Source organism: Cydia splendana, chromosome 26 (genome assembly GCF_910591565.1).
Source record: "Cydia splendana chromosome 26, ilCydSple1.2, whole genome shotgun sequence".
NCBI classification, from domain to species: domain Eukaryota; kingdom Metazoa; phylum Arthropoda; class Insecta; order Lepidoptera; family Tortricidae; genus Cydia; species Cydia splendana.
In genome coordinates, this window is record NC_085985.1 from 1,041,118 (window position 1) to 1,061,465 (window position 20,348).

Below are 20,348 nucleotides of genomic sequence, written 5' to 3' on the forward strand. Positions count from 1 at the left end.
TATTATATTCGGCAACTCTGAAAGTTCTTAGAAAAGGCTACTTAGAGATCATATAACAAAAAGAGGCATATTATTTATAAAAATATACCTCTTTATACATTTTTTGGGGTATATGCAATTTGGTCATTATCTGTGTTTCAGGATTGATGGCAATTTGGAAATTGTACGTCGAGCGTTATTCCAATTTCGACCTAAGAATTTTTTCGTATTACTATTTATAACGATTTTCATTGTGGGCTCAGCCAACAACAGAGTTACATTAGGCTTAAGTTATAGTTTCATAATGAAGCCTAGTTCTTGTACGTCTGTTTATTTTTTAAATTACACATTTAATCGCTTTTGTAGTTATTCAACGGATGATCATAGAGAAGCATGTCATTCAAGAGGGACGTCAAAAGTTTACATCGCACAGTTGGGCGGTTAATAAAAAATACTGGCAAAAAATTGTATATCAGTAGTTTTTGATATCCCTCAGTATTCATATGACACTGTTAAAAAAATCTTGCTTAAATTATTTTGTGTCGAAAAAGCTTGAATCCCGATGGGTACCTCATGAATTTCATACAAAACCTCCGAGGACCTAAAATTGCCATACAAAAAAGGCATTGGAAGAATGAGCTGTGTGCGCTTCAGGGTAATCCGATCCTAATGAAAATTTGTACGCGTGGTCAGAAAGAGATAAAGAACGCATTAAAATAAAGAGTAACGTCCTAATTACTTCAGCTTCTTCTATTCTAAACACTTTCAGTTTGCCCTAATATCCTCTGATAGCTCAGTTAAAAAACACGGAAAAGCCGGGGCGTGCCCCTAGCCAGCCGCGTATGGAACAATTATTTAATGAACAGTTGAATGTACTTAAGACTTCGCTTTGCTCGCTCGTTCGAAAATGTGTGCAGTACGGAACCCTTGGGACGCGAGTTCGACTCGCACTTGACCGGTTTTTTATGTATTAGTCTTCTTTAACTGAAAGGGTCAAATGGGCACTTAGTTGCACATTTGGATTAGTGTTAATGACTTATGAACACATTCACAATGTTTAATAAAAAATTTCAAAAAGCTTGTGAAAACAAATAAAATAGACTGATTGTTAAAGACGAGTTTTAAGAAGTACCTAGTAATTATATGGTTAAGTGTATTTATTTAAATTTTATATTAAATAATTGTAAAAATGAAAAATATATATGCTTTATTATTGCTTTATTCATTATATTATTGTCTTGACATGATTTGTATTACTCTCAAAACTCAGCTACTTTCTACAAAAAAATCTGATAAGTGCTAGACATGTAGTAATGTCTATGGCTCTTCTCAAAAGTTTGCTGACTCATTAGGACTCCAACGTATGTAAAGATTAGACCCAGGGCTCCCAGCCGGCGCGGACAACGCTCAGGAGCTCCGGCGACGTACAGTGCCGCAACAAGCAGGATATCTGCAACATACAGAATCGATTGACAATATGATGACGAAATTATAGGCTATAAACTGAAATAGATGTCTACAACGAAATCAAAATTTATCAAGAGAAGATTTTTTACAAGTTTTTATTTTATTTAAGTTGTAATGTATGTAACTACAGATGTAAATAGTGCATAATTGTTTTCCATCGTACTTTCTCGGAAACATTCGTATTTGTCATGCTACTTCAATCAACGTCAGTACTTTTTGTACCGAGACTGGCTGAAATAGCAAGACACGTTCGTACGTTTCCGGGAAATAAACGATGGAAAATAATAGGCTAGATGACTAATTTTCATTTATGGTATCAATCGATCAGGTTTGTTTTTAGGATCAAATGTCTATATGGGACCCATTGCATTAAAGCAATACAAAAGTCAGAAATGATAGTCAAAGTCCGACAGTCGTACTTCACTCGCGAAACGCCCCGAACAAAACGATATGTGACCGTGACGTCAAGGTCACAGAGAGTCCATCTCGAAGTATGAGTGGTATGAACAAAACAAGAAAATTGCGATTTTGTCGGTGAAATATTGCGTTTATGTATATAGTTTCTGTACAATATTTTTTTGGATAAAATGTGAGGAATCGAATAGTATCCTTATTTTTGTCGTTTTTGGAAGTTGAAAAAAAACTAAAATTTTGAAAGTTTCAGGTGCTGTACTTTTGTATTAACATATATTTTTTTAATATTTACAATATTGTGATAAATTGCTCATTTGCCATCTATTTTACTCTTCGAGCAACACGGAAGGGAGGCGGCATTCGCACTATTTCCCCTCTGCCGAGGTACAATATTAGCGCGTCAATCTAATCTAGCGCGGGTAATAAAACTAGTTGCACTTGGATTTTTCACTAGACCGAGTCCAGACGCGCGCGTGAACACTGCTGCACAAAAATGCCTGTTTGCTCGGTTTTTTGTTATAAAAAGAGGTCGGGGACATCAAATTTACAAAAAGAAAGTGTTACATTTCACATGTAATATTTTTTTTACATATCATACGTTTAATTACATTCAAACACAATTATTATATTTTAGTCTCATGTAATTGTTGGATTTATCGATTTTGCTCGCTCAGTACAAATTGCGGATCGGTCGAGCGACAAATCCGACTTCTCATCTCTCAGAATACAATTACGTACTTCAACGAAAATGTGTTAGTGTGCGTGTTGTGACACTTGTCACTCGTCCGTACACAAAAAGAGATCGAGGTTTGCAAGATTTGTCTTTGACGTGTGTCATTTTTTATGTATTTGTGTCGTCATTACAGATTGGATTTTGTATGTAAGTGTGTGAGAAGTGCGACTGTGTGCACCTTTCCCCCCGCGAAAAATGGCAGAAAGATTTGTACGGTGAGATATCGCTTGGGCCCCTCCCTTCCGATGTGTCGGAAGCCGGTGTTGCTCGAAGATTTTACTAGATTTTGTTGTAAAATTCAACATGTGTCATCATCCCTATTATGCACTAAGTGTATCTGTATATGTTTGTATTTGACCCACTTTCCGGTTTCCGTTGAAGTTGAAAATTTACATACATATGTAAATTGGATGACAATGCAATATTATATTACCATCGAGCTGATCTGATCTGATCGGGACAGGAGGTAGATCTTTCTTTAAATTTATCCATTTATGTATTATAAATAATTAATCTACAAAATAATCTTACTTGTTCTTCGACGCTATATAGGTCCCTGTGCGAGTCTCCGAGCGTGCGATCCAAGAGCTGTATATATTTCTGTTTGTATTTGTGTTGGGAGCGGCCTGTGACGTCACGACACACGTCGTACGATGACGCCTCGCCGCGGAGGATGCCGCGAACGTGCCGCATCTGAAAAACGCACGAGTGCGGTTGGCCGGTTGAAGTGTTGTACAGATGGCGCCAGCATAGCTGCCATGTCAATCCCTAGAATTAGCCTCATGCATGACTTTTCTTTAATTTTTTAAATCATTATTTACATCGTTTGAAAACCGGAAAAAATAAAAATACATTTATAAACCTTCCCATAGTATTATTAAAAAATATTAAAAATGTTGAAAATTTCGAGCGGTTGAATCGCTCATCATTTTTGGCGCGAATTCGTCAAAACTGACGACAACGCAACTGACGTTTGCTACTTAGTGGCGAGTCAGGTCATAATGCCATCTCTTTCACTCTTGGTTGGTCTTAACAATTTGTTGAAACGAGTGTTGTTTCGACTAATGGCGTTGCGTTTCGCTCACTAGCTTTTCGCGGGCAAATTTTTGTACTTTTTACTTATTATTTAAGCAATGAAATGATAATTTAACAACGGAGATGCATTTGTAACGTGATATAACGGCAACAAACATCCGAATAAAAAGTATAATAAAAAATATTTCGTTCAAATATAAACTTCATGCATGAGGCTAATTGTGTCAAAATCTTGGTTTTTTTCTTAGTAAGTTTAGGCCCCGTTCGCACGGCAGCTTTTTCAACGCGCGTTAAAAAAGCGTTTGAATGACGCAAATGGATAACCATGTATGTATTCACACGAAGGCGGTTTTTAAGCGCGGCGCTTTTTTATCGAGCACTGTTCGATTTTCGGCGTTGAGCGTTGGCCTCAAATTGAATAGAGCATACGGAACTCCGTGTATCTGTTCTCACAAGCGTTAAAAAAGCGCCGGCGCTGCTGTCAGTTGGCTGTCAAGTGTCAATTTTTGGTGTCAATCGTCAAGATTATTATTAGTTTCACCTTAAAAATGTCAACTTATGCTTACAAATTCCTGAAATATTCAAGCTATATTCAAATAATACGTCGTAATAGCAAATAAAGTATGGCTTTGCTGAGATGCGTACGTGGCAGTACGACTCACAAGTGATTTTTAAGCGTTCATATGAACACAAATATTGGAAACGGTAAAAAAGCGCCAACGTCGGGTTTTAACGCAACGCTTTTTAAGCTGTCGTGGGAATGGGGCCTTATGGCCTGGATGCCAGCGCTTTATAAGACAAATCTCATAAAACAAAACTAGAGAAGTAAGCTATGATGGCGCCATCTATGCAAACCTTTGACAGTTGGCAACCCCATTGTGTCAAATTCTTGTTTATTTTTTGGAATTTAATGGCCTGGAAGCCAAATATCATAGAACAAAACTAGAGACAGGGGCTAGCTATGATGGCGACATTTATGCGAACCTTTAACAGTTGCCAACCCCATTGCAGTATGAGCGTGAAATAAAATGCACATAGTGTTAGACCAAGCTGAGTTGGCAGCGATTTTGATAGCCCAGACAGTGCGAGTGTTATTTTAAACGTAATTTTAGGAGACCGTTAAAGTAATAAGTATATACATACAATCAGACATTTCCCGGAGGAGTAGGCAGAGACCACGGATCTCCACTTGCCACGATCCTGACATACCTCTTTCGATTCCTTCACTTTCATAACATTCCTCATACACGCTCGCCGGTCTAGGGTGCTCTTGACCTGGCCTTTCTTCAGGATTTCCCCGATTTGATCAGAGAAAGTCCCCCAATGTCTACCCCTTCCAAATCCCGCTTCTACTTCTCCCTTATACACTCTCTTTGTTAGCCATCTTTCATTCATATATTCATATTTATTTGCAGAAAAAGGTTTAGTTACAGATCTTAACGTTAGGTTAGTAATGATCCACCTTAATCCGCTATCTCATGACAGCATGCAAATTATTCTTAAAACTACATTCTACAACATTCATATATGTCGGTATTTACAAAGTACATTAATTAGCTATATACAGTTAAACACAATACATTTACATTAATTTATGAACAATGTCAAGTTAAAATTATGCCAAATAATAAGAAAACAAAAATTAAAAATCAATACATATTTCATGTCATCATGTTTTTATAATTCTTTCATGTTGTAAAAACAATGATCTTGGAGAATTGAATTGGGTTCATTCTTTCCACGTGTCCACACCATCTCAACATACCTTTCTCAATTGTTGTCACTACATATTCGTTCAGTAATATATTCTATTGTACCTGGTCTTCTATCTCGGGCTCCATCCAGTGGAAAGCGACGCGGATGGCGGCCTCAAGCAGGAGGGCGGAGCCCCGCATGGCTGACAGCGACGACTGCAGACGTGCTTCTAGTACTGCAATAAACCAATTAGACAATATATGACGCTTTAACAAATGAAACTACAACGCAGCGTGAGAAAATAATCCACGATACAAGTGCGGAAAAGAGGAAATTCGAAACGAGTGGCGATAAATTAAAACACGACCGAATGGAGTGTTTTAGATCGACACGAGTTGCGAATTACCTATTCGCACGTGTATCGTACAACGTTTTACAGTAGGTGCATATGGCCCTTAAAACTTTTGACATACGCCCGAAAAGTGCTATTTTACGCACTAGTGCGGGAAAATAGGACCATATGTACTGTAAAATACTTTTTTAAAGCTAATTTCGATATAATTTATAGCATATAAATTTACGTATCCAAGTCGAGCATGTTATTCGCGCTGCTGAAGCGACGAAAATATACACTAATGACTAAACTATCCTCATCGTTCGAGTTGAAGTTGTTAAATTTTAGTATAAAATGCATCTTATGTGTTTTTTTGCATGTTATAAACTATGTGTGCTAAATTTCAATTATTTGTTTGACAGTTTTAACATTATGGGGGAACAAACAACCAAATACTTTCATAATTAGGTATAATATCAATAATTGCTGGGAAACAATTAGCCCTTAATTCCAATGTAAATGTTGGCTGCAATGAACTACAAATGTAAATATTGACTGCATTGACCCGGCCTTCATTCGAAGACCGGATCACTGATTGGTCGAGCTAGTGCGAGTGAGATATTCCGTTCACTCCGCTCAGGAGTGAACGATTGCCGTATATAAACTCCAGCACCATTCGCTCTAGCCTCTTCTGCTCTGCCTTCGATATAGAAACACAGACTACGCTCCTGTACCCGTACATAAGCGACCATCACAGAATAAATAATAGTACTAGGTACAGAAGACTCACTCTCTAACAAAACGCGTCTGTTACGATCAGGACAGATATGGCTTTCCCCAAAATTGGTGTGGAACGGATGTACTTTTAGCTACCTGTAGCAAAGCGACGAAATCGCGGAGTGAGCCACGCCTGGCGACCATGTAAGTTATAAGTGTCATAACCCCATCGCACCACGCAATATACAGTATTCTACGATACTCGTCTTATTCTGATCTACACCACCCGTTAGGACCCCGCAACCCAAACAATCTTTCCTCTTTTTAAAAATACGGATCTAAGAAGACATTATCAAATCATGTAAAAGAAACCTTGAATATCTGAAACTGCAAGCAGGTTCCTTGTAAGCCTGGCGGGTAGTTCAGAGCAGCGCCACACGTCGCCGAAGTCCACAGCCCGCACCATGCCGGCGCGGGAGCACATGATATTTTGAAGGTGACGGTCGCCCAGACCTAGTAATTAAAGGGTTGAAGGACTGGAAGGGTACACGGAAAGAACATGCCTAGTAACTTTAGTAACATTTTGAGTAATCGCGTTTTTAGGGTTCCGTACCCAAAGGCATGGAGTAAAAAATACATAGATTGCTCACTCCATACATCAGTTTTGGTACCAAAAAGACTATTATTTTCATAGTCGACATCTAGCATGGAGTAGCGGAATTAGCAGTACTGCTACATCTATTGTCAAAAGCAGTGCTGATAATTCCGCTACTCCATGCTAGATGTCGACTATAAAAATAATAGTCTTTTTGGTACCAAAACTGATGTATGGAGTGAGCACTCTTGTCTTACTATATTTCTCTATGCCAAAGGGTAAAAACGGGACCCTATTACTAAGACTCCACTGTCCGTCTGTCTGTCACCAGGCTGTATCTCATGAACCGTGAGCTAGACAGTTGAAATTTTCACAGATGATGTATTTCAGTTGCCGCTATAACAACAAATACTAAAAAGTAATGAACCCTCGGTGGGCGAGTCCGACTCGCACTTGTCCAGTTTTTAAAGTTTGGAACGAAGTCAAAATGTATGTTAATGGTAATTCCGTGACCAGGCTTTTTAAGTAAAAAAAAAGTTGTGTAAAATATATTATACAGTGGTATAGTTCGTTTTTTTTTGCATTAGAAAGAACTTGAAAGAAGGTAAGCGATCTTGACATGTCTTTATTTAATTGAAAAACGCTTTTTAAAAATCAATAACTATTATTCATCTGAGTTATGAAAGCAGAAGAATACAAATGATGTATTAGATTCATAATTGTTACATATTTGCCGTAACTTATTTTTAAAATGCGTTTTTCAATTAAAAGACGACAAGATTGTTTACCTTATTTCTAATGCTAAAAAACGAACTATAGCAAAAGATATAATAATGATAAATACTTATTTTACAGGATTTCTCTATTAACTATATCATCCCATTATTGGTGCCAGTCCCATTATAAGGGCATCAATTAATCACGTCATACGAAGTAAGGGGGGGAGGGCGTCTGAAAAAAACACGACTGATCGCCATCGGGGGAGGGGGGTCTAAGGAAATATGGCGTGTAATTTTTTTTTTATTGTGGGCTCCGTGAAATATCACTAAGCGCCACTTGCACCATCCCACTAATCCGGGGTTAACCGGTTAAACCAATAACACAGTGTCAATTTGTACTGGTAACCATGGTAACTCCAGGTTTAACCGGTTAACCCCGGGTTAGTGGGATGGTGCAAGTGGCCATAAGTATCACCATGGAGGAGGGGGGTCAAAAACGTATGACGTGATTAATGTATGCCTCCATAGAGGTGGTTACTATTAGTCATTAGAATTTTGATTATACTCACCCAAGAGCCAAGTGAGAAGAGTCATGTCGGCGAGCGAGCCCGTGAAGTTACGTTTCTTCCAGATGAAGTCTTGAACACAAGAACTGCTCTGTTCCATAGCAGATCTAGAACAAATGTTGTTTTGTTTTTGTTAAGTATAGGGCAATTCGCCAGTAACTGGCCGGTTTTAGTACCTGGCCGCCCTAAACTGAAAATAAATTCTATTCACCTATAAACAGAATTCATTTTAGTATGAGGTTTCAATAACTGGCCACCTTATACTAAAATGAATTCTATTTATAGGTGAATAGAATTCATTATTAGTTCAGGGCGGCCAGTTACTGGAGAATTACCCTATCACGGAAATCTTAGGGCGAGGATCCGTCGCATTTGGCCGGTTTTTTTTATTTGCCGCGTCTTTCAAGTCACAAAATGTACGGTTAAACTATGTGAGTGTTACCTTAGAGCGTTTGCAGGAACCTTCGCGCAGAGTTGTTCGTGCGCTTGTAAGCTGGCTACTGGCGACTCCGCCAGGAGAGCGTCGGCCGGGCGACTCACGCCGTGTAGCACTGTGGAGCAACATTCAACGTTACAACTATCTACCTTAGAGCAGTTGCGGGAACGTTCGCGCAGAGTTGTTCGTGCGCTTGTAAGCTGGCTACTGGCGACTCCGCCAGGAGAGCGTCGGCCGGACGACTCACGCCGTGTAGCACTGTGGAGCAACATTCAACGTTACAACTATCTACCTTAGAGCAGTTGCGGGAACCTTCGCGCAGAGTTGTTCGTGCGCTTGTAAGCTGGCTACTGGCGACTCCGCCAGGAGAGCGTCGGCCGGACGACTCACGCCGTGTAGCACTGTGGAGCAACATTCAACGTTACAACTATCTACCTTAGAGCAGTTGCGGGAACCTTCGCGCAGAGTTGTTCGTGCGCTTGTAAGCTGGCTACTGGCGACTCCGCCAGGAGAGCGTCGGCCGGACGACTCACGCCGTGTAGCACTGTGGAGCAACATTCAACGTTACAACTATCTACCTTAGAGCAGTGGCGGGAACCTTCGCGCAGAGTTGTTCGTGCGCTTGTAAGCTGGCTACTGGCGACTCCGCCAGGAGAGCGTCGGCCGGACGACTCACGCCGTGTAGCACTTTGGAGCAACATTCAACGTTACAACTATCTACCTTAGAGCAGTTGCGGGAACCTTCGCGCAGAGTTGTTCGTGCGCTTGTAAGCTGGCTACTGGCGACTCCGCCAGGAGAGCGTCGGCCGGACGACTCACGCCGTGTAGCACTGTGGAGCAACATTCAACGTTACAACTATCTACCTTAGAGCAGTTGCGGGAACCTTCGCGCAGAGTTGTTCGTGCGCTTGTAAGCTGGCTACTGGCGACTCCGCCAGGAGAGCGTCGGCCGGACGACTCACGCCGTGTAGCACTGTGGAGCAACATTCAACGTTACAACTATCTACCTTAGAGCAGTTGCGGGAACGTTCGCGCAGAGTTGTTCGTGCGCTTGTAAGCTGGCTACTGGCGACTCCGCCAGGAGAGCGTCGGCCGGACGACTCACGCCGTGTAGCACTGTGGAGCAACATTCAACGTTACAACTATCTACCTTAGAGCAGTTGAGGGAACCTTCGCGCAGAGTTGTTCGTGCGCTTGTAAGCTGGCTACTGGCGACTCCGCCAGGAGAGCGTCGGCCGGACGACTCACGCCGTGTAGCACTGTGGAGCAACATTCAACGTTACAACTATCTACCTTAGAGCAGTTGCGGGAACCTTCGCGCAGAGTTGTTCGTGCGCTTGTAAGCTGGCTACTGGCGACTCCGCCAGGAGAGCGTCGGCCGGACGACTCACGCCGTGTAGCACTGTGGAGCAACATTCAACGTTACAACTATCTACCTTAGAGCAGTTGCGGGAACCTTCGCGCAGAGTTGTTCGTGCGCTTGTAAGCTGGCTACTGGCGACTCCGCCAGGAGAGCGTCGGCCGGACGACTCACGCCGTGTAGCACTGTGGAGCAACATTCAACGTTACAACTATCTACCTTAGAGCAGTTGCGGGAACCTTCGCGCAGAGTTGTTCGTGCGCTTGTAAGCTGGCTACTGGCGACTCCGCCAGGAGAGCGTCGGCCGGACGACTCACGCCGTGTAGCACTGTGGAGCAACATTCAACGTTACAACTATCTACCTTAGAGCAGTTGCGGGAACCTTCGCGCAGAGTTGTTCGTGCGCTTGTAAGCTGGCTACTGGCGACTCCGCCAGGAGAGCGTCGGCCGGACGACTCACGCCGTGTAGCACTGTGGAGCAACATTCAACGTTACAACTATCTACCTTAGAGCAGTTGCGGGAACCTTCGCGCAGAGTTGTTCGTGCGCTTGTAAGCTGGCTACTGGCGACTCCGCCAGGAGAGCGTCGGCCGGGCGACTCACGCCGTGTAGCACTGTGGAGCAACATTCAACGTTACAACTATCTACCTTAGAGCAGTTGCGGGAACCTTCGCGCAGTGTTGTTCGTGCGCTTGTAAGCTGGCTACTGGCGACTCCGCCAGGAGAGCGTCGGCCGGACGACTCACGCCGTGTAGCACTGTGGAGCAACATTCAACGTTACAACTATCTACCTTAGAGCAGTGGCGGGAACGTTCGCGCAGAGTTGTTCGTGCGCTTGTAAGCTGGCTACTGGCGACTCCGCCAGGAGAGCGTCGGCCGGGCGACTCACGCCGTGTAGCACTGTGGAGCAACATTCAACGTTACAACTATCTACCTTAGAGCAGTTGCGGGAACCTTCGCGCAGAGTTGTTCGTGCGCTTGTAAGCTGGCTACTGGCGACTCCGCCAGGAGAGCGTCGGCCGGGCGACTCACGCCGTGTAGCACTGTGGAGCAACATTCAACGTTACAACTATCTACCTTAGAGCAGTTGCGGGAACCTTCGCGCAGAGTTGTTCGTGCGCTTGTAAGCTGGCTACTGGCGACTCCGCCAGGAGAGCGTCGGCCGGACGACTCACGCCGTGTAGCACTGTGGAGCAACATTCAACGTTACAACTATCTACTTTAGAGCAGTTGCGGGAACCTTCGCGCAGAGTTGTTCGTGCGCTTGTAAGCTGGCTACTGGCGACTCCGCCAGGAGAGCGTCGGCCGGGCGACTCACGCCGTGTAGCACTTTGGAGCAACATTCAACGTTACAACTATCTACCTTAGAGCAGTTGCGGGAACCTTCGCGCAGAGTTGTTCGTGCGCTTGTAAGCTGGCTACTGGCGACTCCGCCAGGAGAGCGTCGGCCGGGCGACTCACGCCGTGTAGCACTGTGGAGCAACATTCAACGTTACAACTATCTACCTTAGAGCAGTTGCGGGAACGTTCGCGCAGAGTTGTTCGTGCGCTTGTAAGCTGGCTACTGGCGACTCCGCCAGGAGAGCGTCGGCCGGACGACTCACGCCGTGTAGCACTGTGGAGCAACATTCAACGTTACAACTATCTACCTTAGAGCAGTGGCGGGAACGTTCGCGCAGAGTTGTTCGTGCGCTTGTAAGCTGGCTACTGGCGACTCCGCCAGGAGAGCGTCGGCCGGGCGGCTCACGCCGTGTAGCACTGTGGAGCAACATTCAACGTTACAACTATCTACCTTAGAGCAGTGGCGGGAACCTTCGCGCAGAGTTGTTCGTGCGCTTGTAAGCTGGCTACTGGCGACTCCGCCAGGAGAGCGTCGGCCGGGCGACTCACGCCGTGTAGCACTGTGGAGCAACATTCAACGTTACAACTATCTACCTTAGAGCAGTTGCGGGAACCTTCGCGCAGAGTTGTTCGTGCGCTTGTAAGCTGGCTACTGGCGACTCCGCCAGGAGAGCGTCGGCCGGGCGACTCACGCCGTGTAGCACTGTGGAGCAACATTCAACGTTACAACTATCTACCTTAGAGCAGTTGCGGGAACCTTCGCGCAGAGTTGTTCGTGCGCTTGTAAGCTGGCTACTGGCGACTCCGCCAGGAGAGCGTCGGCCGGACGACTCACGCCGTGTAGCACTGTGGAGCAACATTCAACGTTACAACTATCTACCTTAGAGCAGTTGCGGGAACCTTCGCGCAGAGTTGTTCGTGCGCTTGTAAGCTGGCTACTGGCGACTCCGCCAGGAGAGCGTCGGCCGGACGACTCACGCCGTGTAGCACTGTGGAGCAACATTCAACGTTACAACTATCTACCTTAGAGCAGTTGCGGGAACCTTCGCGCAGAGTTGTTCGTGCGCTTGTAAGCTGGCTACTGGCGACTCCGCCAGGAGAGCGTCGGCCGGACGACTCACGCCGTGTAGCACTGTGGAGCAACATTCAACGTTACAACTATCTACCTTAGAGCAGTTGCGGGAACCTTCGCGCAGAGTTGTTCGTGCGCTTGTAAGCTGGCTACTGGCGACTCCGCCAGGAGAGCGTCGGCCGGACGACTCACGCCGTGTAGCACTGTGGAGCAACATTCAACGTTACAACTATCTACCTTAGAGCAGTGGCGGGAACGTTCGCGCAGAGTTGTTCGTGCGCTTGTAAGCTGGCTACTGGCGACTCCGCCAGGAGAGCGTCGGCCGGACGACTCACGCCGTGTAGCACTGTGGAGCAACATTCAACGTTACAACTATCTACCTTAGAGCAGTTGCGGGAACGTTCGCGCAGAGTTGTTCGTGCGCTTGTAAGCTGGCTACTGGCGACTCCGCCAGGAGAGCGTCGGCCGGACGACTCACGCCGTGTAGCACTGTGGAGCAACATTCAACGTTACAACTATCTACCTTAGAGCAGTTGCGGGAACCTTCGCGCAGAGTTGTTCGTGCGCTTGTAAGCTGGCTACTGGCGACTCCGCCAGGAGAGCGTCGGCCGGACGACTCACGCCGTGTAGCACTGTGGAGCAACATTCAACGTTACAACTATCTACCTTAGAGCAGTTGCGGGAACCTTCGCGCAGAGTTGTTCGTGCGCTTGTAAGCTGGCTACTGGCGACTCCGCCAGGAGAGCGTCGGCCGGACGACTCACGCCGTGTAGCACTGTGGAGCAACATTCAACGTTACAACTATCTACCTTAGAGCAGTTGCGGGAACCTTCGCGCAGAGTTGTTCGTGCGCTTGTAAGCTGGCTACTGGCGACTCCGCCAGGAGAGCGTCGGCCGGACGACTCACGCCGTGTAGCACTGTGGAGCAACATTCAACGTTACAACTATCTACCTTAGAGCAGTTGCGGGAACCTTCGCGCAGAGTTGTTCGTGCGCTTGTAAGCTGGCTACTGGCGACTCCGCCAGGAGAGCGTCGGCCGGACGACTCACGCCGTGTAGCACTGTGGAGCAACATTCAACGTTACAACTATCTACCTTAGAGCAGTTGCGGGAACCTTCGCGCAGAGTTGTTCGTGCGCTTGTAAGCTGGCTACTGGCGACTCCGCCAGGAGAGCGTCGGCCGGACGACTCACGCCGTGTAGCACTGTGGAGCAACATTCAACGTTACAACTATCTACCTTAGAGCAGTTGCGGGAACCTTCGCGCAGAGTTGTTCGTGCGCTTGTAAGCTGGCTACTGGCGACTCCGCCAGGAGAGCGTCGGCCGGGCGACTCACGCCGTGTAGCACTGTGGAGCAACATTTAACGTTACAACTATCCAACTACCTCGGAAGAAATCAAATTATTTTTATCGAATATTTAAAAAAAAACAAAAACAATAAGCTCTAATGATAGACGCCATCGTGTGGGAATGACTATATTTTTCATATCACCAATAGGGTATTTGACTGTATTTAAAATAAATTATTTTACACCATACATGAATTAACCAGAATATTAATAGAGAAACGTAGAGAGCAGTTATTTTTAGAAACAATTTCTATTTTAAAACCCGTAAAAATTATAAAGAATACGTAATTTGATTAAGACGTCACATGCTAGTGTTTCATATAAATTCCATAGTAACAAGATCGTTTTGACAGTTCGAAAAAAGAAACTGATTTGACTAGTAGTCAAATACCCCATTAGTAAATGGGCTTTTTCCTCCCTGCTAGGAGGGGTCAAAGTATCACTTTTCTATCTAGGACACTATTTTTAATTGTTCTTGCACATTATTTTTTTAGCTTAAATGATATGTTAACATCATAATAACTTCATATGTGATGTGTAGTATGTGACACATGGTAGCAAAATTATTTCCACTTTGGGCGTAACACTTGAATCCCACAACTCAGGATTCTACTTTCGAATACTTCGTTCAGGATTCAATGTACGCCCTCGCCGTATATATGCCATTTTGCTCCCTTGTGACACAATCTACAATGAGAGCATACGTACCATCTAAGTTACAAGTGGTAGCAATCATAGACCTCAGTCGTTCGTGGCCTTCTAGAAACTCGATGAGGGCGCTTTCTTCGTCCAGCAACGTCACCTGTCAAAACACATAGTTAAAAAGTTTAAAATCAAGTTATACATGTAGTGTATAACTGTATCCATCGTATTTTCTCGGAAACGTTCGTATTTGTCATGCTACTTCAGTCAACCTCAGTACTTTTTGTACCAAGACTGACTGAAATAGCAAGACATGTTCGTACGTTTCCGTGAAAATACGATGGAAAATAATTATGCACTACATCTGTACTCAGGTCAAATGTGCGTCTTCATTTTTGTATTGAAATGAATACTGCCAAAATTGGTTTGCCAGACTATACTTACGGTGTACGCGGTAGCATTGAGGGCGGCGGCGACGCGTTGTGACGCCGCGTCGCGTGAGAGCGGCTCGCCCGTCTTGTGTATGACGCAATGCGCGCGTCCATATGACACCAACGTGTACTAGAGTATGACCTGTATGACTCACACTATAACCACTCCCCCGTGACGCGACGCTCGCGACGCGTTGTGACGCCGCGTCGCGTGCGAGCGGCTCGCCCGTCTTCTGTATGACGCGATGTGTGCGTCCACACGACAGCAACATGGATATGACAACGGGGCGGCGGATGGAGTCCGTGAATACTTGCACCTGGACCAAACAAGTTAGATTTTTGAAAAATCAATAACCAAGAAAAGAAAATAATTAGGCAACAATCGCTTTTAAAATTTAAACTTCAGCAAGTGTGGTCCCATTATTTGTTTTTTTTAGATAACTGTACATTATGTACCTAATAAGTAATAACAGAAAGTAACTACATACTTCAAATTAACTGTTTAAATATACAGTGTCTATTTTTAGTTTCGACCACATGGTCCACGGGTGGTTAGTATAGGCCCAAACGGCCCGGCCACTATGCGCGACCGACGGCGGCGACTACCATAGGTTGGAGCGAGACACAACTATTGGACCTTTCGTTCCCACCCATGGTTGCCGCCGCCACCGCTGCCGCTCGCGCAATGTTGTGGCCGGGCCGTAAAATAGCTTGAGGATCTCTTCGTACAGACAGACAATAATATACTCACCTTGTCATAAAACTTGACGATCTTAACCCCTCGCAAGCCGAACCACCTCTCGACCCCCTCGTCCAGAGGTCTGAGTAGTGTTGGGCAGAGGTCCGACAGTCTCAGGGTTGATTGAGGATCCCTTCTTATGGACGTGACGATAGATTTTAGCTTGGTTTCTGCGCGGGAAGCGAATTCAGATGTTGGCTCTGTGAATCAGTTTGAATATTTGAAGATATTGGCTAATGCTACTGCTACTAACCAGGGATGTTGCGAATATTCCCATCCGCATCCGCAACCGCGAAACTTCCGCATTATTTTCAAAATCCGCATCCGCATAAAATCGATGCGGAGCTTAATGCGGATGCGGATGTCGAACAAGTCGGTACAGGAACGTCTTAGCGGCGGCGTAAGTGCTAGGTAATTTCGTCATTATATATAACGAAATCGTCTAGATCCAGGAAAGTCGGCCAAGTTAATGTTTATTAAATATAACGCACCTATATTCTTGCTCAAACACTAAACGTTTCGTTTTTTTCTTTAATAAAAAAAAATACTAAAAATGTGTACTTTGACGTCTTTTAAGTACCTAATCTTGACATCCGCATCCGCGGATGTGAGCCTTTAAATATCCGCGTCCGCGGATGTCAAAAAATCTGCATCCGCAACATCCCTGCTACTAACCAATCAAGTAGTGTGGACGGACTTTAAACGCATTACTGTATGCAAATTACATAGTAAATGACTTTTTCTCAAAACTGGACGGCAAAGTCGACGTTGCCGTATAAAAATTTGGTCGCGAAGTTTATGGTCAGTCAAAAATTAAAAAGTTAAAAACATTGCAGTCTCGATTTTGGGACTGCAATGTTGGATACAAATTCCATTATTTGTCGAGTTCCAAACTTTTTAAAAGTTTAAATGGCCATATCAAATGAAGGCAGATGATTAGTAATAATTATTATAATGTTGGTATCGCGACTATTTAGCTGCCTCAAATAGCTTGGCGTATTTTCGGCAGAAAAATACACTTCTATTTTAAAATTTAAAAAATAAAAAGGCGGCAAAGCAAACTTTTTCAATTGTTTCTACTTTTTCTGTGAAAATATATATGTAAGAACGTTGCTTCTGTAAAATATTCCTATTATATTTATATTTGTTGCACCATTTTTGAGAAAAGCACTATATATGACTCGGCTGGAAGGCTACTTGCTGGCTTCGGATTCAATTAAAACGAATCCTCAGCCTGCAAGTAGCTACTTCCGAGCCTCGACAATAATGTACTATTATTTTTATGAATCTAAAGTGTACTTCTTCTTCCTCGCGTTGTCCCGGCATTTTTGTCACGGCTCATGGGAGCCTGGGGTCCGCTTGACAACGAATCCCAAGAATTGACGTAGGCACTAGTTTTTATGAAAGCGACTGCCATCTGACCTTCCAACCCAGAGGGGAAACTAGGCCTTATTGGGATTAGTCCGGTTTCCGCACGATGTTTTCCTTCACCGAAAAGCAACCGGTAAATATCGAATGATATTTCGTACATATGTTCCGAAAAACTTATTGGTACGAGCCGGGGTTTGAACCCGCGACCTCCGGATTGAAAGTCGCACGCTCTTACCGCTAGGCCACCAGCGCTTCGATCTAAAGGCCTGTGCACACAGCCTTGCGTGACGTGCACGTGCGCGTGCGCTAAAATGTTGGAGCCGCACACGCACACGTCACGCATGCGGTGTGCCGTCTCTCATAAGGATCTGTATACTACAGCGTCGCACGCGCACGTCACGCACACGCAGCCGGTGTGCACAGGCCTTAAGTGTAAGTACTTACTATAAAAAAATTAAAAATATCTCATAGATATATAAATGCAATACTCACCGAATTCATACATTCCATACAAATCGTCCTTGTATTTGTCGAGCAAGTTGTAGCTCGGTCCGGCGTACGGGTTATCAAATATCTTCTCTCTCATTCTGTCCAACGTACTCTTCCAACGGCTGCCATCTTTATTAAGAATAAGAACTATAAATAAATAAAATATACTCAACCACACCCATTAGGTCAGTAGAAAAGGACGCGAAATTCAAAATTTGTATGGAAAGTATGTATGTATGTAAACACTTTATTGTACATAAGACAGGTTAAATTACAATGAAACAAAATATATATAATGTACAAAGGTGAATTTATCCCTATAAGGGATACTCCAGTCAACTCATCCCGCGTACATTATTTAAACTTGCCACCTTTTCTACTGACAAAATCGTTGTAATTTACTTTGACAATCCGCCTCTATTTCAAATTCTCTTTGCTATTACTGTCTAATTGTCTATTAGTCACCCATATCATAGAGAAATATAGTAAGACAAGAGTGCTCATTCCATACATCAGTTTTGGTACCAAAAATATTAGTATTTTAATAGTCGACATCTAGCATCGGGTAGCGGAATTATCAGTACTTTAAGGAGCAGTAGTAGTACTGTCAAGTGACTATAGATGTAGCACCGACCGGAAACTCTAATCTCAACAACATAAGACTGTTGTTGCTTAACTTATTTATAGAGTCGCACCAAGAAAAGTTTGCAGCGGATTTGATAGCCCGCGCAGTGTGTTATTTATACGTCATAATTTCATAGAAGTTTGACGTTTAAAATGACACTTGCACTGCGTGGGCTATCAAAATCGCTGCAGACTATTCACGGTCTGACTCTATTACCTTTGCTTCTCACGGCAATCACTAGCTCCTCACAATAGTGTGTCAGCAAGTGGTTGGGGTCACAGACCAGCTGCAGGCACCTCCTGTACAAACAGATATATTTTATTTAAAACTACCGACCCGCCCCGCTTCGCACGGGCAAAGACATATGTAACTTCGTATAAGATGAATAAAGTCTAAGGAAAAAACGTGCCTCGGAAATCAAGAAAAAGTCATTCTCGGATAGATGGCGCACACACCTTTGGCCTATGCTCGGCTAGATGGCGTGACGACACCGTTTCATATTTAACAATTTTAACATATATATATCAGTGAATGAACATGGGTCAAAATGATATAAAAATAATAAAATCATTTATCCATATATATACATTTCTTGATAATTTTATACGTTTTCATTTTGAGTTTTAGTCGTGTGTCGATAGATGGCAGTAAATTTACTGTGACTACAAAATTTACTATGACAGGACCCCTCTATACTATCTATTCTCTTTGGCACGGGTTAACAAACTGTACACCTAAACCTTCTTCAAGAATCACTCTATGGATAGGTGAAAACCGCATGAATATTCGTCCTCAGCAAGCTTCGTGGCCTAAACACCGTAATGGACTGGAAAGCTCTCTATTATATCGAGATTGTATAAAATACTACGAGTATACCTGTATTTCTCCAAGCTGGCATCCTTAGGCAACATGGCGGTTAAGGTCCGTTGGACCTCTGGTGGGAACTTATACGTGTTCTTCTCTAGTAGCTCGAGGGAGAACGCGTCCAGAGCGGGTAGTATAGGAGCCAACTGAGGAAAATATTCAATCGCATTAAAAACCGACGACCACTCTGGCCTAGTGGGTAGTGACTCTGCCTATGTAGCCGATGGTCCCGGGTTCGAATCCCGGTAAGGGCATTTATTTGTGTGATGACACAGATATTTGTTCCTGAGTCATGGTTGTTTTTCTAAGTATTTATATCGATGTCTGAGTACCCACAACACAAGCCTTCTTGAGCTTACCGTGGGGCTTAGTCAATTTGTGTAAAAATGTCCCGTAATATTTATTTATTTATATATGAAGTGAAATGGGAGTTTAATTTTAATCATTAAATGAGTTTTTTGACAAAAATTTAATTTATGATACAAGGTTTTCTTGACTGTACTTTTCTTTCAACAAGCAACTAATACTCATCGAAACAGTTCTAATAAACCGAAACACAGGCTGCGTTATTTTATCACAGAGTTCCTATGGCCGCCTCCTGTCTCCATCATCAGATGAGCTAAATATGGTACCATAATATTGCATTGTCACCAGACTTACATATGTATGCAAATTTTCAGTTTAATCGGAAACCGGAAAGTGGGTCGCATTTAACTTGCAAATTGCAATATTTAAAACTTACAAACATAGCTACATACATACATACATACAAGTAAAATGAAAGCTTGTAAAAATACTTAAGACGGATAATTATTTTAATGTACTTTACAGAAAGTTACCTTTTCTAACAAATCTCGTGCTGTCTCAATTTCTAGTTGTCCTTGGAACCCGTTCAGCCTGTTCAGCAGAACAGCTAACAACAAGTCAGTCCTGGGCGTGTTGAGAGGGCCGCGCGAGATACCACTGCAGACATGTTTGATAGAGCATCTTACCTTTTCTAACAAATCTCGTGCTGTCTCAATTTCTAGTTGTCCTTGGAACCCGTTCAGCCTGTTCAGCAGAACAGCTAACAACAAGTCAGTCCTGGGCGTGTTGAGAGGGCCGCGCGAGATACCACTGCAGACATGTTTGATAGAGCATCTTACCTTTTCTAACAAATCTCGTGCTGTCTCAATGTCTAGTTGTCCTTGGAACCCGTTCAGCCTGTTCAGTAGAACAGCTAGCAACATGTCAGTCCTGGGCGTGTTGAGAGCGGCCGCGCGAGAGACCACTGCAGACATGTTTGATAGAGCATTTTCCGTGTCTGTTGTACCTGGTTAGAATAAACCATTTATAAGTTACAATTATTTTTTATGAAATGAAATGAATTGTGTAA

At 43.8% G+C, this 20,348-nt stretch overlaps 1 protein-coding gene across 1 annotated transcript in view; it reads right to left on the minus strand.

Moving 5' to 3' along the window:
• Positions 1-1,319: 1,319 nt before the first annotated feature.
• Positions 1,320-20,348, minus strand: part of LOC134803535 (uncharacterized) — a 51,334-nt gene continuing 32,305 nt past the window's right edge. Inside the window, exons 27-52 of the mRNA XM_063776334.1 lie at positions 19,813-20,285; positions 18,986-19,119; positions 18,326-18,408; positions 17,488-17,613; positions 15,637-15,824; positions 15,041-15,202; positions 14,521-14,614; positions 13,702-13,810; positions 13,273-13,524; positions 12,844-13,095; positions 12,415-12,666; positions 11,986-12,237; positions 11,700-11,951; positions 11,291-11,522; positions 11,226-11,236; positions 10,842-11,093; positions 10,413-10,664; positions 10,127-10,378; positions 9,698-9,949; positions 9,269-9,520; positions 8,697-8,948; positions 8,258-8,361; positions 6,747-6,887; positions 5,446-5,558; positions 3,125-3,286; positions 1,320-1,429 (exon numbers count right to left, since the gene is read on the minus strand). Of these exons, the coding sequence (XP_063632404.1) occupies positions 1,352-1,429; positions 3,125-3,286; positions 5,446-5,558; positions 6,747-6,887; positions 8,258-8,361; positions 8,697-8,948; positions 9,269-9,520; positions 9,698-9,949; positions 10,127-10,378; positions 10,413-10,664; positions 10,842-11,093; positions 11,226-11,236; positions 11,291-11,522; positions 11,700-11,951; positions 11,986-12,237; positions 12,415-12,666; positions 12,844-13,095; positions 13,273-13,524; positions 13,702-13,810; positions 14,521-14,614; positions 15,041-15,202; positions 15,637-15,824; positions 17,488-17,613; positions 18,326-18,408; positions 18,986-19,119; positions 19,813-20,285 (4,982 nt within the window). The 3' untranslated portion in view covers positions 1,320-1,351. The remainder of the gene's footprint in view (positions 1,430-3,124; positions 3,287-5,445; positions 5,559-6,746; positions 6,888-8,257; positions 8,362-8,696; positions 8,949-9,268; positions 9,521-9,697; positions 9,950-10,126; positions 10,379-10,412; positions 10,665-10,841; positions 11,094-11,225; positions 11,237-11,290; positions 11,523-11,699; positions 11,952-11,985; positions 12,238-12,414; positions 12,667-12,843; positions 13,096-13,272; positions 13,525-13,701; positions 13,811-14,520; positions 14,615-15,040; positions 15,203-15,636; positions 15,825-17,487; positions 17,614-18,325; positions 18,409-18,985; positions 19,120-19,812; positions 20,286-20,348) is intronic.